General features: G+C 33.3%; 2 protein-coding genes across 3 annotated transcripts; both read left to right on the top strand.

Moving 5' to 3' along the window:
• The first annotated feature begins 4 nt into the window (after positions 1–4).
• LOC149423968 (uncharacterized) lies at positions 5–7,033 on the top strand. Of its 2 annotated transcripts, XM_089632210.1 has the most exons (6): positions 5–144; positions 228–370; positions 2,562–2,698; positions 2,921–4,220; positions 4,578–4,763; positions 5,464–7,033. In XM_089632210.1, the coding sequence occupies exons 1-6, from the start codon at positions 108–110 to the stop codon at positions 5,677–5,679; spliced, it is 2,019 nt and encodes a 672-aa protein (XP_089488336.1). In that variant the 5' UTR covers positions 5–107; the 3' UTR covers positions 5,680–7,033. The 2 variants fall into 2 exon arrangements, with proteins under 2 accessions (XP_089488336.1, XP_089488337.1); XM_089632211.1 differs by lacking the exon at positions 2,562–2,698.
• Positions 7,034–10,075: 3,042 nt separating this feature from the next.
• Positions 10,076–15,991, top strand: Alg-2 (Apoptosis-linked gene-2). Its single transcript, XM_089632209.1, has 5 exons — positions 10,076–10,257; positions 10,342–10,413; positions 10,857–10,963; positions 11,829–12,097; positions 13,207–15,991. Exons 2-5 carry the CDS (start codon positions 10,355–10,357, stop codon positions 13,306–13,308), a joined length of 537 nt encoding a protein of 178 aa, XP_089488335.1. The 5' UTR covers positions 10,076–10,257; positions 10,342–10,354; the 3' UTR covers positions 13,309–15,991.
• The last annotated feature ends 400 nt before the right edge of the window (positions 15,992–16,391 follow it).

The raw sequence follows: 16,391 nt of genomic DNA, 5'->3' as shown, positions 1-16,391 counted from the left end.
TACACAAATTGCGGCAATTGCGCGAAAATATTGCCGGCTGTCGGTACCTAGGTAGTTTTTGTTAGGGCTTTTGTTTATTTTTGTAGGGTTTATATCTAGGTTTTGAAATGTTCTCCAAGGCGCAAAGGTTTAACAGCAAAGGAGGTAATATTATTATACAAATCGGTTGGGTTGAGAATATATTTTTGAGGTTTCCCTGAGATCTAATTTGTTTGTATTGTTTTCAGTCGGATGCGGAGCAGATGCGGCATACAATCCAAAGGATTTGGATAAGCCCATTGGAGGGGTCATCACCAAAGGAGACCGCTTTGAATCCAAGTCTGACACGGAATCTGTACACAGTGAGAAGTCGTCTCCATTTTTCCGAACGGTAACTTTACTTTTACTAAAGAACTAAACATCACGCAGTTTCTCCAAAGAGGTTGTTGGTCCGTTTATACATACTCTTATGTTATTCTGACTCCTGACATTACCCCACTCAAGAATTTGATTCACTCGATCGTGCCATGTTTTCTTCGGCCATACTATTGTATTGCTAGTCTCGCTTTGTTAGCAACTCAGTCCTCCCTTAATACAGTTCCCTGCATTCGCAAATCACAATTCATTCAATCGTACATACATTCAACACACTTCTCTCGAACACTCAAACTCATCCACTTACTCCAAGTGCCCACTGTTTTCATTTGTGGGTTTATACTTCGGCCCATCGTTCATGGAGATACATACTTACTGATATTCTTCTCTTTAAATGTGGGTTTCCGTACACGGCGCTACCCGAATTATACTAAACTTGATAATTTTTTCACATGTAGCTGTGGAATTAATACGATGTCAAATGACTGGAGATGAAGACATCAATATTGTTCTTCTTTACATTTACAAACATAAAAAACAATTTAGAAGATTTAGGGTTCACCCATTTAATTGTGGGGCATTTGTTGCTGTCAAGGAACTACTTGAGAATAATGTCAAATGGACTTTTCTTTCCAACCCCAATACAAACCTTCTCCGTTAAATCCTTTCTTACATAGTCCTTCAACGGACTTCATTTCTGTCAAATGAGTGAGTGAAGATACAAATGCAACTCGGATAGCACCGTACCAGCACTGTCAGTAGCGGGCAACTGACATTAAACCGACGCGTAGGGTGTACCAACACTAGCAAAATAGTATGGCGGGTAGACACGAGCGGCACGTATGCTACGCGCACGAAAGTCAAGTCACTCCAAGTAGAATATCTCCATATACGAATGGCTATACTCTATCCACTCGAGCAATAGGTGTTGTAACATTATGTATTCCTCAAAACATTAATATAGAAACATACGAACTGCTTACTGCTGTTTTTTCACCGTTTATACCATATTTTTAGGTTCTATATAAATTTGGCACATTATGGCAAGCAATCGATCAAGACATTTTGCAAACCTGCCATAATATGCCAATAATCGTTTTGAGTGGATTGTATTTTTTGTTAAAAAAAATCCAATTATTATGGTACTTCACATACCTTATCAAAATCGAAGTACTGCTTTCTACAAGAAATCTAAATAAATAAATTATTTCGAGCCATGATCGCCAAAAGATTGTAACCGACAAAAACGAAATTTTACAGGAGACCAAATTATTCTTGTCATTTTTTAAAAAAATATTATAGAATGTTTGTTTTATTGAATACCAACCGCCTTACATTACGAAAATCGTTAACTTTGTGCTGCTTTGGGGGGAAAAATTGAGGTTAAGTTGTCCCACTATTTAGAGATCTTAATATTTTTCACTTGTATATTATACAAAATGAACTTTTTAAAATAATAATATTACGCAAATATCGTAAATGACAAATTTATCCCTATAAAGCATGGAAAAACAATGTAACCGCCATTTATCCCCAAAGCAGCGTAAATTTAACGATTTCCGTAATGTAAGGTGGATGGTATCAATAAAATAAAAATTCGCTATAAATTTTGGAAGGTACTCTTAACTATATTTATTTCCGTGTAAATTGAAAAATCGATTGAGATTTTGGAAATAATTATCATCCTTATTTGTAATTAGGATGATATAGGCGTTTTATTCCCACCGCCGGCCAGATTCAGGAATACATGAAAAACTCAAGTTGTCTGCGCTATCTTATGCTAAGCACTTCCGACAGCCACGGCCGCTCCACTATCGGAAGGCAGAGAAAAGCTCAAGCCAACTTTTCACATCTGCTCTGATGAAGGAAACTGTAACACTGTCTGAAATGTTGGCTACAGAAGGAATACAATAAAAGTTTTATACGATAATTTTATAAATCCTTACAATGTTTTGCCTAAACTAAATTTTGGACCACAAGTAAGATAGGTAAGTGTATAGGGGCACAGAATTCACTTTGAGCGTAATCATTTGGTATTCTCAAATATTGAGGCGGTGCGTCTGCCGTCAGCCATGTAAGGAGCTTTTGATTAAAAACAAATGCCATGTGAGCAAAACTGTCAGTTATGATCTTTTGGTGATCATTGCTTGATTTATTCAGGCAAAATAAATTTGTAATGAAAACCTTTGTTGTTTTATTTTTTTTAGCCAAAAGCCGTAAAACCTTTGGGTTTAGTTGCCAGCGCCAAAAGACAGCCTGGAAAGAAACTTAACAGTGCTTTAAAATCATTTTCAACAGATAATTTAACAAGAGATATATTGGAAAGTAAGAATGTTGAAATAAGGTTTGTTTTAATATTTTTCTTAAAAATAATATATAAAAGTTTGATGTCTTATTAGTAGGGGGGCATGAATATTTTATCAGATTGTCAGTAAATTAGTTTTGAATTACCTTTAATGGAAGCTACAAGTCCTGCACTGGTCACACAAATGACATTGGTGCCCAACCAACTCTATAAGTACATATTCAGTCAGCCCTTTTAGTTAAGTTCCTCTTTTGATTTCAGAAACAAAGATGAGACAATCTCGGAGTATGAACAGCAAATTAAGGAAATGAATGACATCATAAACAAATTAAATGAACAAATTAAAAATCACAAATACGATGAAGATAAATTCAGTGAAAAACAAATTAGAGCTGAAGAAGAAATCAATAAAATGCAAACTCAAATTGACAACTTAAAAGAAAATCTTCGCAACAGCGATCAGAATGTTGAATCTAAGGAAACCCAATTGAGAGAACTTCATTCAAAAGTGCAACTCAATGAGGAGAGTTCCCGGGAACACTCCAATGAAGTTCAGAACTTAAAATCACAAATAGAGAAAGCAAATAAAGAAAATAACCAATTCTGTCTCACTTTAAACACCACCCGTAATACGCTTGAAGCCATCGGTCACCGGCTGCGAGCTTCTGATGAAGATGTAGAGAAACTGAAGTTGGAACTGGAGCAATTGAACTCGGCTAAGCAGATACTAGAAAGTGAACTGAAACAGGTAAGAGAAGATTTGAAAAACCACAAATCTGAATACAATCAACTTTTGCTTACCATTATCAACTCAAAAGTCGCATTAGATGAAAGCAACAAAGCCATTCTCAACAAGAATTCCCAATTGAGGGATGACCTGGTTTTAATGGAAACTGAGTTTGTTCAGAATATCGAAAAGGTCAAAAGAGAATTGGAAAACGATATTTCCATTTTTAAAATGCTGGCTTTGAAACAAGTCAGCGATTTGGAAAATAAAGTAGTTTCCGAACATAATTTGTATTTAACTATGAAAAGAGAATGTGACCAAGCCTACAAAACAATCAACGAGTGTCAAATTATTCTTTTTAAAGCAGAATGCCAGTTGGAAACCAAGGAGCAGGAATTGAATGAATTAGCAACTGAAAATGATCGTCTCTCCGGAACATTGGCCGCCGTGGATCAAGAGAAGAACGAACTGCAAGTCTTGATCGAACAATTCACAAATCTGGCGCAAGAAAAGGATAGAAAGTTATATGATTACCATTCTGAACTTTTCAACAGCCAGGAAGAAACATACAACTTGGAAGAACGCCTCAAGAAGATGTCTCACTTTCTAGAAGCCACTGAATTTATTGTCAAAGAAAAAGATTGTGAAATTATGAAGTTACACGAGGAATTGGAAAAATACCATGCAAATAATGACAGCTCCGAAAGTGAACAGAACGAAATGTCTGTAAAGAGTTACTATTTAGAAAGGGAGAACGCTCATCACGAAACTATTCATTCTAAGGATAAACTTATTACGAGTTTGCAAAACAAAGTATGCAATTTGGAAAAAAAGGTTAGTTAATGTAGGAACATCTTCTAAGACTGGGACTCTCAAAGCCAGAGATTCCCCATTGTCAAATCAGATCTACTTTGGAAATGATTTGAGATTTTCACACCCAAAAGTATTACATATGGTAATTTATTTTTGGTAAATTATGCCGTGTTGCGCTACCTTCCTGAGCCAAAATTTTGGACAGCATTACAGTCTGCAAAATGTTGGCTGAAGAAGGAGGAGAAGAACATGGTATTGTATCCTAAAAATAAATTCACTAACAGATCTACTTTATTTATAAATTTAATATGTAATTAAGAAGTTTATTATCTATTCAAAAAATGTTTTCTTCAACTCTTATTATCTTTGTTTTTACAGATAACTGAATCTCAAAGTCATGTCTTGACCTGCAAAGAGGATCTGCTTCAACAACATAACACAAACTTGGAGAGAGAGTTGGCTGACATGACTTCTAAGTACACAAATCTCCTCGGACACCAAAACAATAAACAAAAAATTAAGCATGTCAACGACTTGAAAACACAAAATTCTACACTGAAAGAGGTAAAGACTTTCTTTTCTATTGTAAAATTATTAACTATGTTTGCTAGATATGTTTTTCCTTTATGGATCTTTATTTATCATTCTTTTTTTTCAATGCTGTCGGTTTGATAATGTACGGTTTTTTTGAAATGGTCACTTTTTAATATTTCTGTTGTGTTATTGACTTATCTGTAATAAACTATCCTGTATTCAATATTTTCCAAAAGGCCGATTGAAGATTTGCTTTTCAATCTAAGTACATAATTATATTGCTGATGCTTCTTTAACACTGTAAAAAAGCATACAACCATTATTTTTAATTGCTTTGGGTTCCCACCCGGGCCACGTGGGTTCAATTCCTCTGCTAGCTCTCCATCGCTGCACAAGAAAATTTTACCACTATATATGATGGTAGTAGTTTTTCCAGGTTATTTGAAACTTGGAAATGTTTATCTTTATTTAAAAACATCTATATATGTAATAATTTATTGTAAAAACCACAGTGTACAGTCAGTTCACAAAGTCATTTCTATCTCCAGAATCTGTAAACAACTATGTATAACATAAATAAAAAATAAATTGCACAAATTGAGTAATGAATTTTTAGGGAAGGAAGAATTTTACAATATGATATACATACATATTTTATACTATGCTGGACATATTTTATAGTGTTTTGTACATATTTTGACAATCTTGATTTAAACTTCTTATATTGCAGGAAAATGAAAAGCTATCCTTTAAACTCCAAAGGAACACATCCATGATAGAGAAATTGAAGAAGAAAATTACCGACATGGAGTGTAAATCTCCTCTGCCATCGAGGAAGCAGATTCTTGGAAAGGAAAACAGTCCGATGGGAAAATCTCCCAAGTTGATGGGCAGCCCCAAACTGACCGAGAGGCCCCTCACTCCTCTTAGAGATCTGAACCGTTAATAGTCACTATCTGAATAATTATACATGGGGTCTGGAAACTAGTGGTACAAGATTAACTGTTGAATCTACATCACATTGGAGTCTTTTTTTTAATTGTTTTTGAGTAAATCCAGTTCACAGTTGAAAGTTTTTAAATCAGCTGCCAGCTGTTTATTGTCTTTTAAAATGCTTTGATATTTAGACCTGACTCTAAAAGTTTTTTTAACCCTTTAAATGCCGAAAGAATAGGAAAAAAATTAAAAACTCGGAAAAAATAAATTCCACCAGTTTCCCACTTTTCCCACTAGTTTCCGGACCGTGTAAAGTATGTTAATCAAAAACACAATCATCTTTATCCAAAAGTACAATATTATCGTTATCCAAAAGTTCTATTATAGTTGTTTTTCAAAAATACAATAATTATTGTTATTCAAAAGTGCATTAAGGATTTCCAGTTACGTATTTAAAAAAAGTATCCGACACAATATTTACGTAACTTTTGATTTGCCGATGATTCTAGTTTTTTTTGATAAGTTATTAGTTTTTTTTTGCAAAATTATATTTTTGTAAATTGTACGTCTTACCGGACAGTGTGTTTATATATTTAAAAAATATATACATATACAATCTGCCATAAGTATTTTCCCTAATAATAGTTGTAGAGAAATGAATTTTTGTTCTGCTTATTAGATGTGGCCACACAAAACTTTAAATGCTATAATTTTTTCTAAACCATGTTTTCATGGTAAAATTTTGAAAGGTTTTTTTTTAATGTTTTTATTAAATATGCGAATAATCATAGTATTCAATAAAATTTATTGAGAATCAACATATTTTGTACCACGTCAATGTATTTTTTGAATGCATTAGTTTTTCAGTGGAATTTCTCATTATTGTTATCCAAAAGTACAATAATTGTCATTGTGATTAAGTACAATCATTTATTATCGTTGTATTGTTATGTAAAAGTACCTTTTTCTGATCGACTGAATGATTTAGTACAATCATTTATGTCGCCGGGCAGCTCAAACATTTAAAAAGTTTATTTCATAGACATTAGAATATTTTAGATTAAATCTTTAATATTAGGTATTACATACTATTGTATTATTAACTCGAATTATTTAATCACTAATTAATTGCTATATTTTGTAAAGCATTTAAAATAAAAAAGTGTTCTTACCCGTCACAATACCAATGATTTTCGATAAGTTTTTATTCCAGCAGCATTGCGTGACGTGGTGTACAATACCTAACTCGCAATTTGACAACAAAATTGGTTTAATTTTAAAAAAATTGTTTTGTAGTATTTAGGTTAACTACTTTCTATGTATTATTGTTAATTTATTTGAATGGATTGAGTTGTTTTGGAATTAGTTATAGGTATTTATTTATTATTTATTAAATTATTATTAATGTTGATCATTATTGAATGTGACTAATAAATTTTTGCCAGCCAAATTTTTTGTCATTAAATCCTCAAGTTAATTTGTTCGGTTTTCGGAGCAAATAGCCATTACCCGTAAATTTAATTTTCTGTGTTTTTTTCTCTTCCTCCCGGCAATATCTCTACGAATTCAATAATTCCACAAATTGCCGGGTACCTAGTACATGTCTCACGAGATCTGGTGTCTAATTTTTAACTCACAGAATAACAACACGTTTGTGTCACGCAAGTCTCTCCCGCTATCTACCAACAGTATGCCAAAAACGATTTGAAGCATCTCCCGCAAACAATGTTTTAATTCAATTGTCATAAAATCTGCAAGTCATGACAAATTTGAGCTTTGCAAATTTTGTTCCCTCGTCAATTTTGTTTTAAAAACCAATAAATATGTTTATGGAGGTACCTAGTTAGGTGTACACATCACATCCCTGCATGGGGTAAATTTATGATAGTGGTGCACAACTTTGTCAGCAGACCATTTGTTTTAAACAGGCTGCAACCTACAAATGAATTGTTTTCGTTGAGGGTGAGCCGGTTGACAGCGAAATCTAAGATTTAAAGTTTTCAAGAATTGTGGTGCATTGCTGGTTTGTGACTTTCATTAGAAAACCAAAACAATCCCGAAAACTGGTTATAAATGTGAGAAGTGAGATTTTACAAGCGTTACTATACGCACAACCTAGTGATATTTTTCTTGGAAGATTGAACTAATAACTACACTGTTTTGATGACCCGTGAGAGATCTCCGCGGTGACGACACTATTTTCTCACTTCAATATTATTTGCACAGAATGGTAACAAGGATTTAGTTGGTTATTGATGTTTATCAGCTTGTAGATCAGATAAATAATTTCACTTTATAGATTGAGAAAAACTGTATCGATTTAGTACCGGAGTTTTAGATTCGGATACTTATTTTTATTGATAATCATAGTAATTTCAGAAACCAGTCCCGGTACGATCAAGGGAGTTATATGGTGTGGTAGCGCTCAATCCCCCATCCATGAAGGTTCCCGTTTTTACTCAAAGGGCGTGCTTTTGTAGATGGAAGGATGGAAATTTCGCCCTCTAGAACTTCGAGATCATTCCATAACATTCTGGAATGTTCAGGAATAGTCTGGAACGTTCGGGAACATTCCAGATCATAATTAACTAAAAACCAGATTATAGGCTGTTTCCCGATAAACTTTTAGTAAATTCGTAATCGTGACAATACATTGTTATCTCTAACCTCTAAATAATATAAGTGTATTTTAATAAGTAATACCGACTCGTATGTTGAAAGAGGCAGGTAGGTAGGTTCATACAACTTAGAAAAAACCTATTATGGAATTAAGGAGTAATAGCTATAAGGAGCAAATTTAGTCGGTCCCCTCGTCCTAATTATAACGAAGTTTGACCGCATAATACACGCATATTATATTTATGGAAAGTAGAGAAAAGTGAAGCATCGCCAGGTATATGTCAGCTATTAGACTATAAATTAGAGCATTGGGTGGAAAACAGGCATTATCGCTAAAATTACATTCAAAGTTGTAGCCGATTATATTTCAATGATTTTTTTATGTTAGATACTTGAAAATGATTACAAAGCAGGAAAAGTATCTATTATTCAATTCATTTATATAGTATATTTTTTACTATATATAGCAGATAAAGGTACAAACTTTAGGAGGTGATTCTACATGATGGAAGAAGTAAAAAAATTTAAAAAATTCGAAAATCCATTGTTTTTCCCACGTACTTTTTTTTCTATAGAAGAATATTATTTACCATTTACATTTTAATATTATTTTATATGTTACCACCACCAATGGGAATCTATGGCGAGCGATATGTTGAAATAGGCCAAGCCACGAAAATATAGCGTGGTCTGTCACAGGCATATAACACTTCAAGTCATAAAATAAGAACTTTACAGATGACAAAAACTAATATGTGTTTACAAATTCGTAAAAAGGGTTAAAAATCTAGAAAATTGTTCAGTGATTATTTGTTTTTCAATTTTTTTTTGTAAAATATTGCAATTCCGTTAATTTTTTTGAGAGATTTGAGGATTGAGTAATTTCATCTATGGTTTTCTCGAAATAAACTAAAAAAAAATCCGCATAAATTTAGTTATTAGTATTTACTGGCTATACCCCGCCGCGCGTTGCTGTGGCTCAGTCTGTCTGTGCAGATAGAATTTAAAAATATATATTTTAAAAACACGGGTTTACAAATGCAACATTGTGTCAAAAATTCAAAGCCAGCGGTTTTTATTCATATAGATAAATAGATAATGCCTTAATCAGGAAAGGTTACTTTGCCATGTTGTCCTTTGAAGACTATTTTATATGAAATCACAGAAAAGAATTATTAAGTCCAATTGGAAAGTAAAATTCCAAAAATGTGATTTTACCCATGTTTTACCAAAACACAGTAGTCGATGTGCAAATGTCGAGTGGTTTATTTATGTGAAAATAATATCCACCCACACCATCGCCATCTGCGTCGAGCTTCCCAGATTGCCGGCTGTTCTTTTTTAAAACTTTCTTCAGGTAGGTACCATAATATTGAAACGCTCAAATGAGGCTTGTTCAGACTTGCTTGAATAATAAAATGGATGCAGCAGATTTTCGAAACCGGTTACGGAACGTACTAACAAATTTACAGACTGATGAAATGCCAACGTACCAAACATGTCAAAACAAGACTTCGCTACGCTCAGTCATTTTAACGTAAAGCTAACTATTCTATGTTCAAAATGGTGCTTCAGCACGTATAAATATTAGTCCAAATCAAATGATTTGTCTGAATTCGAAAAATGTAACAAAGTAGCTATGGTTGGTTGTTAAGAATGGTTTTGGAATGACAAACCTTCTGCGCATTAATAAACCACTGCTTTTACAATTCTGGTGCTTAGTGGTTTATTTATGTGGTGCATGTTCTAGTAAGATTCTTGTATAAGTTGTGAGTGGTTTATGTGATTGGTTTATTTATGTTTATGAGCCAGTTCTAGCTTCTTTGAGAGTTGTTTATGCTTCTCTAATGCTTCTCTGTGTTCTCTATGGTCGTGTCAACAAACGTCAAAAGAACACGTCGAATCGAATCGTCAGTTGATTCGTCTTTAATTAAACTAAACGAATTTAAGGAGTGGCAACAAGTGTCAGGTGTGTAAATGATTTATTAATTAATCGTATTGAAGTAGAGAGGTATATTTCGATACATAAATATGTTACTATAATAATTTACAGGAATATTACAGCCATGTCTCAGTTCACTTCTCCAATGCCGAGTCGCGAGTTTTTGTGGGACGTTTTTCAAAGGTATGTTTTTTGTGTACGTTTTTATTTTTTGCCGATTTTATAGAAAGTTGCGCTTGCGACTATTTTAATGTAAGAAATATTCCCGGGAACGGTCTTCTTATTCATCAAAAGTTTAATTCGCAGCCACTTATTAAACAATGCTGATAATTACATGATTCATGATCATCACTTGTGAATCAACAATAAACATGCTATCTAATATTTCATCATAACAATGAGTTTATAATCAGGAATTATAATGATATCTTTCATTTTATTAGTGTAGGTTAATATTAGGTTATTATGTCCAGAAATCTATAATTTAACAATTTATTTTCGCAGAAAAAATAATGTCAAAACTGGAGTAATAAAATTGAATGGGCACAAACAGTAATTATATGTATGTGTGTAATCTTATTAAAGTGTTGGAGTATTTTGGTAATGTTCTATTTGTAAATTTTTAGGGTGGATAAGGATCGCAGTGGATTTATATCTGCCGATGAACTACAAACAGCGCTGTCCAATGGAACGTGGAATCCATTTAATCCGGAAACAGTTAGGCTTATGATTGGTACGTATCACATTCAAAATATTTTTTTAACACAGCAAAATTGAAACACTTTTTAAACTTATAAACTTTTCTCTGGCAATAATAATCATAATAATTTTTTCCCTTTTGTAATTTCTAGGTTAATTTACTATTTTCAGATTGCAACGTCGTTTTCACGATGAGTTTTGGAGTTTTAATATGTTAATCTATCAAATAATACGACAAAACACAATATTATTATTCATGCCAAAATTTTCGATTTCGTATTGTTCTATACTATAAATTGTGTTAGGACGAGGAGGTTAAAATATTTTCTCCAAGTTTCTTCTGTAACTGAGGCAATGCCGGGTTGTAACTATGTATTAGTTTGATAGTTCGCATATCAAATGATACCTTCTTATGAATTATCTCAACCTAGCCTAGTACACCATTGTGTATTACGGTTGGGTGTGTATTTGAAAAGTTCTACACAATACTTTAAGACTTGGTTGGTTGCCAGACATACGTTTACAGACGGCAAATAGTAAGAACCCTAATGTTATATTAATGTTCGATCTGTTGTATTGTTATGGTTGAGTAGTCCAAAGCATTGGTTCCCATTGCGGCGTTGCAAGTTTAATTCTCTGTTAGCTAAGCCCACCATCATTGCACAAGTAACATTTTCCCTTCATTATAGTAGGAGTTTTTCAAATATTGTCGGGTTATTCGTACCTTGGGAATGTTTGTATTTAATTTTAATTTACGCAGCGGTTGTATAATATGTGATCCATGAAGTTTCACTAAAACATATACATGTGCCGCGTGGTGGGATAGATTGTGTTGATATTGCCAGCATTGAAAAGTTAAAGAGGCAATCCTTAAATTAATGTTCATTTTGATTTTCCAGGAATGTTTGATAAACAAGGTCGTGGTTCGGTCAATTTTGAAGATTTCGGCGCTCTTTGGAAATACGTGACAGATTGGCAAGGATGCTTTCGATCCTTCGACAGAGACAATTCTGGGAACATAGACAAGGAAGAACTTAAAAATGCCCTTATCGCCTTCGGGTACAGATTGTCAGATAACATAGTCTCCATTCTTGTAAGGAAGTTCGATAGGTACGGAAGAGGAACTATACTGTTTGATGATTTCATCCAGTGCTGCATCATTCTCTATGTAAGTAATTATCATTTTATTTTTGCTTGTATATTGCTTTATTGTACAGATTGTATTTCAGTTTTATTTTTAATTTGTTATTTTTTGTATGCAAGTACGGCACAAGAATCCCAACTGCTCCCAACTGTCTGGAGCCAGTAGGATTATGGCATCCCCGATTGGTGTATGTTGAGAAGCTGAAGGGAGAGGAGAAGGAAAGGAGACACGGAGATGAAGGTTGAGAAGCATGTGGCTATTCAGTTTGATCACTAAACAACTTTTCGATTCTGAATAGTGGTCTTTCACCGGGGCAATACTGAATAACCGATGCTTTGTCTTCACCAAAATGAATAAATTCTTTAAACATAAAAGTAATTAACATTTGCAGAAATATAATATAAAATTTATTTTGGATCATTTTAAAGCTTGAATTTTGGTGAGATATCAAGGCGATAGGCGACCACTCCGCTCTGTGTCTTGAAGCTTACTAGCGACGGGCGATCACTCCGCTCTGTGTCTTGGAGATTACTAGCGACCACTCCGTTCTGTGTCTTGTAGCTTACTAGCGACAAGCGACCACTCCGCTCTGTGTCTTGGAGATTACTAGCGACCACTCCGTTCTGTGTCTTGTAGCTTACTAGCGACAAGCGACCACTCCGCTCTGTGTCTTGGAGATCACTAGCGACCACTCCGTTCTGTGTCTTGTAGCTTACTAGCGACAAGCGACCACTCCGCTCTGTGTCTTGGAGATCACTAGCGACCACTCCGTTCTGTGTCTTGTAGCTTACTAGCGACAGTCGACCACTCCGCTCTGTGTCTTGGAGCTTACTAGCGATAAGCAACGCGAATCATCAGACAGAATCCTGTGATGCATGTCTTTCTTTCTCAATCCTAGGCAATCCGCATAACCACTTCAATTGCGACTTTTCTATGAAGAGTAGCAGGGGTTTGTTGTTAAGACCACTTCGGATCCTCGAGCTTCTTGTGCGATCCTATTTGGTAACTCCTGCCAGTCCTATCAAAAATCTCATTTCAGCCGTCTGGACCCTTATGTTTCTTTTGCCTTGGAAACAATAAAATTCCTAAACCGTTGGTGTTGTTTTTGATTGCGTTTTGTTTTATTTTTTCAGACACTAACATCATCTTTCAGACAGTACGATACGGACCAGGATGGAGTTATAACTATTCATTACGAACAATTCCTGGCAATGGTTTTCAGTCTTAAGATTTAATTCAACGGGAGAACAAAACATATTAAAGCATTAAATGCCCTTTGAGAAACATTAACACCTGCCTTTGTTGATTCATCAAATGATCACAATATTTGTTGAAAGATACTGATTATTATAATATTTAATATTCTCCTGTTGCGGAAGTGAATGCATAATATTATGTTTTAAATAAGTTGAAATGATATTATTTGTACTTTGATTTTTTTCATGTTCCCACCAATATTTTTAAATGACATCTTAGTTCAGATTATATAAACAAATAACACTTCAGATTATATAAACAAAGAACACTTAATGCCAATTTATTGTATACATAGCTATCCACATTGGCTTCATCTTATAGCTATTAACATTTATTTTTCTATTTAAATCTTGCCTGAATCTTAAATAAATAAATAATTATAATCTTAGCTGTTTATTTTCTGTATTAAAGGAGTCAAAATCTTAAACCACATTAACTTCTTTATAAGGAGGGTTTTTGTAATGATCAAACAAATTTTCACTAAGGATGGGTTGTTTGTTTCACAAAATTTGAACAATTTATCCAAATATTCAAAGCTAAAATTCAAGTTCTGTGAAGGTTCTATTCAAGTTCTGTTTTCATTTCAGTTATGTGAAACAACTGTCAAATGATGATTAATAATAAAACTTGAATAAAACCTTTACAGAGCTTGAAAATTCACATTGATACTTGATGAATTTTTCAAATTCTATGAAACAACCCGTTCTTGAGTCTAATAAAAATGATCTTCTATTGTGTGTGCTTCCATTGAGATTGGAGATGCATCCTTCTAATTACTCATACAATCAGGATCTTATACCAAGAATAAAGGTCAAAAGCTTAAATAATATCATTGATATAGTATATAAATATTGCATGATGTTCATATTTATGGAAAAAAAATAAATGTTAATAATATTATATTTTTAGGAAAAATTATTTTTAGCGCAAAGACTTGGTTATCACCATTTGAACTTTAAATAATTTAAGCATCGAGCGCACCATTCTTTCGAGGCCATGATTTTACACTGAATTAAAAAATTTACTCGTCAATTTTTTTATCACAAATTAATTTACTTAGTTTGAGATATAAACTCAATAACTTAAGCGAGTTCTCAGTTTCTTAGTACTTGGCTATTAAACTGTTGTTAATATCTCAACTAATTCTTCCTATTAAAGCTCAATGATAATGTTATCAGTATTTATTTCTTCAGATTTAGATAACAAATAATATATATGTGCTTTTGGTGTTTTTTCATTTCCCCCCACCCATTCATTATTGAAACTGTAAAAATTGTATCACTATTGAATATGACACAATAATAATTTACAAAAAGTACTTATGTTAACATCAAATTAAAACTAGTTGCATGTTATTTGGTTTGTATTGGATGTTTTTTGATGAATGTGATAAATTGTTGAAAATTTAAATACAAAAGAAGTATTATTGAGTGCAATATTTTTTATTTCCATTGCATGGAAAAATGCCTAGTTATATGTATGTATATACTAGGAGGTTTTTCTTTTTTCATTTTATGGATTTGGTTTTATGATTGTCATTGTAATGAAACTAACAAAAATAAAATACAATAAATACAACTGTCTGGAAACTAGTGCTATAAGCGGAAAAGTCGATTTTGTGGTAAAACTTTTTTGATTTGGGCTTTCATTTTCGAGTAAATTGAATCCAAAGTTGGAGTTTTTTTTGGTGAATTTTGAAAAAAAGCAGTCGGGTCAGCTGTCTTTTAAATGAATTGTAATTAATTTTAAAAGATTGAAACATAAATAATCATTCTTAAAGGTTTTAATTTGGTTTAACAAAATGTACTTTATGATGCTCAGTGAAAGAAAATCAGTGAATAAATTATAAATTTTATATTCAATTCTTCTCTTGTTGCCAATATTCACACTTCTTACAGATTTATAACATTTATATGCCCTTGATGTTAAGTGTGTTAATTATAAATATAAAGGAGGCCAAGTGGAATGCATTCCGTTGTAAAATCCGATATCCGTAAATGACTTCCGTCAAGCAAAAGTTTTAACGGGTTTACGGAATTTTTTGTTTTGTTTTAACTAATGGTTCCAGAAAACCCCTTGGATGACCTAGCTGCATACTTTGTATTTAAATATCCAAGTGTTCAATTCCCACTCTGCATATCAGCAGCCAAGATTATATTATTAATAATTCTAAATATGGGCCTGATTAAAAAATATTAAGCGTTAAAAATAAAAGTGTCAATGGATAAAACCTGTACATATATAGTAGATTCTTAAATTTGTTCTACATTTTAACAAAGATTTTTATTTTATGTTGTGAAATGTCAGGGAATTTATGCAAATCGTTACAATATTAAATTATGGTACTGAGGTTTTGAATGTTTTTTCCAGGTGTTGACTCAAGCCTTTCGTCAATTCGATACCGATTTAGATGGAGTTATCACGATTCATTATGAACAGTTTTTGTGGATGGTATTTTCCTTGCATATATGATAATATTATTATGGTGGTAGAAGTATATGTGTATCTATTTTTAAATGGATAATATAAATATAAAATTTTCTATCTACAAATAAACAAATAGCTTTACTACATCCCCTAGGTTTAAGATCTGATTTTTAATTACTGCATACTTACTGCATACCAACTGTATTGAATTCCTTCAATTAAAACATTCTTCTTACAAAATTTGTGTTTTATTTGTCCTCTTTATAATGGCTAAATATTCAATGCAGATCCTGACAATAGTCAGGTTATGTATCTTCGCCGTCAGTGCGTTTCAGTTCAATTTGGGAGGCGGGTTGGGGTAACGCTGCCCCGGAAACCGTGTACTGGATTACCAACACCTCTGCCATAGGTCACCCCAACTGGTTCGCCACGTTTGGTGATATAGCAGGGGTGCCTAGGTTCATACCGACCAGTTGCATGGCATGCCGGATCAGGAGAGGTTGGTTTGGGAAGACCCTTTGACTTCTTCCAGCTTGACACCTTGGGCTACAGAGGGAGGGATAGATCATTTGTCCATCACTCTTAAACACACTGATCCTTAGATTCCTATCCACCCCTCATACATTTTTTCTTC

This window comes from Hesperophylax consimilis, chromosome 5 (genome assembly GCF_061612785.1).
Source record: "Hesperophylax consimilis isolate HC1 chromosome 5, BYU_Hcon_1.0, whole genome shotgun sequence".
In the NCBI taxonomy this organism is placed as follows: Eukaryota; Metazoa; Arthropoda; class Insecta; order Trichoptera; family Limnephilidae; genus Hesperophylax; species Hesperophylax consimilis.
Note: the sequence above shows the minus strand (reverse complement) of the source record. Positions and strands in the feature narration are given on the sequence as shown.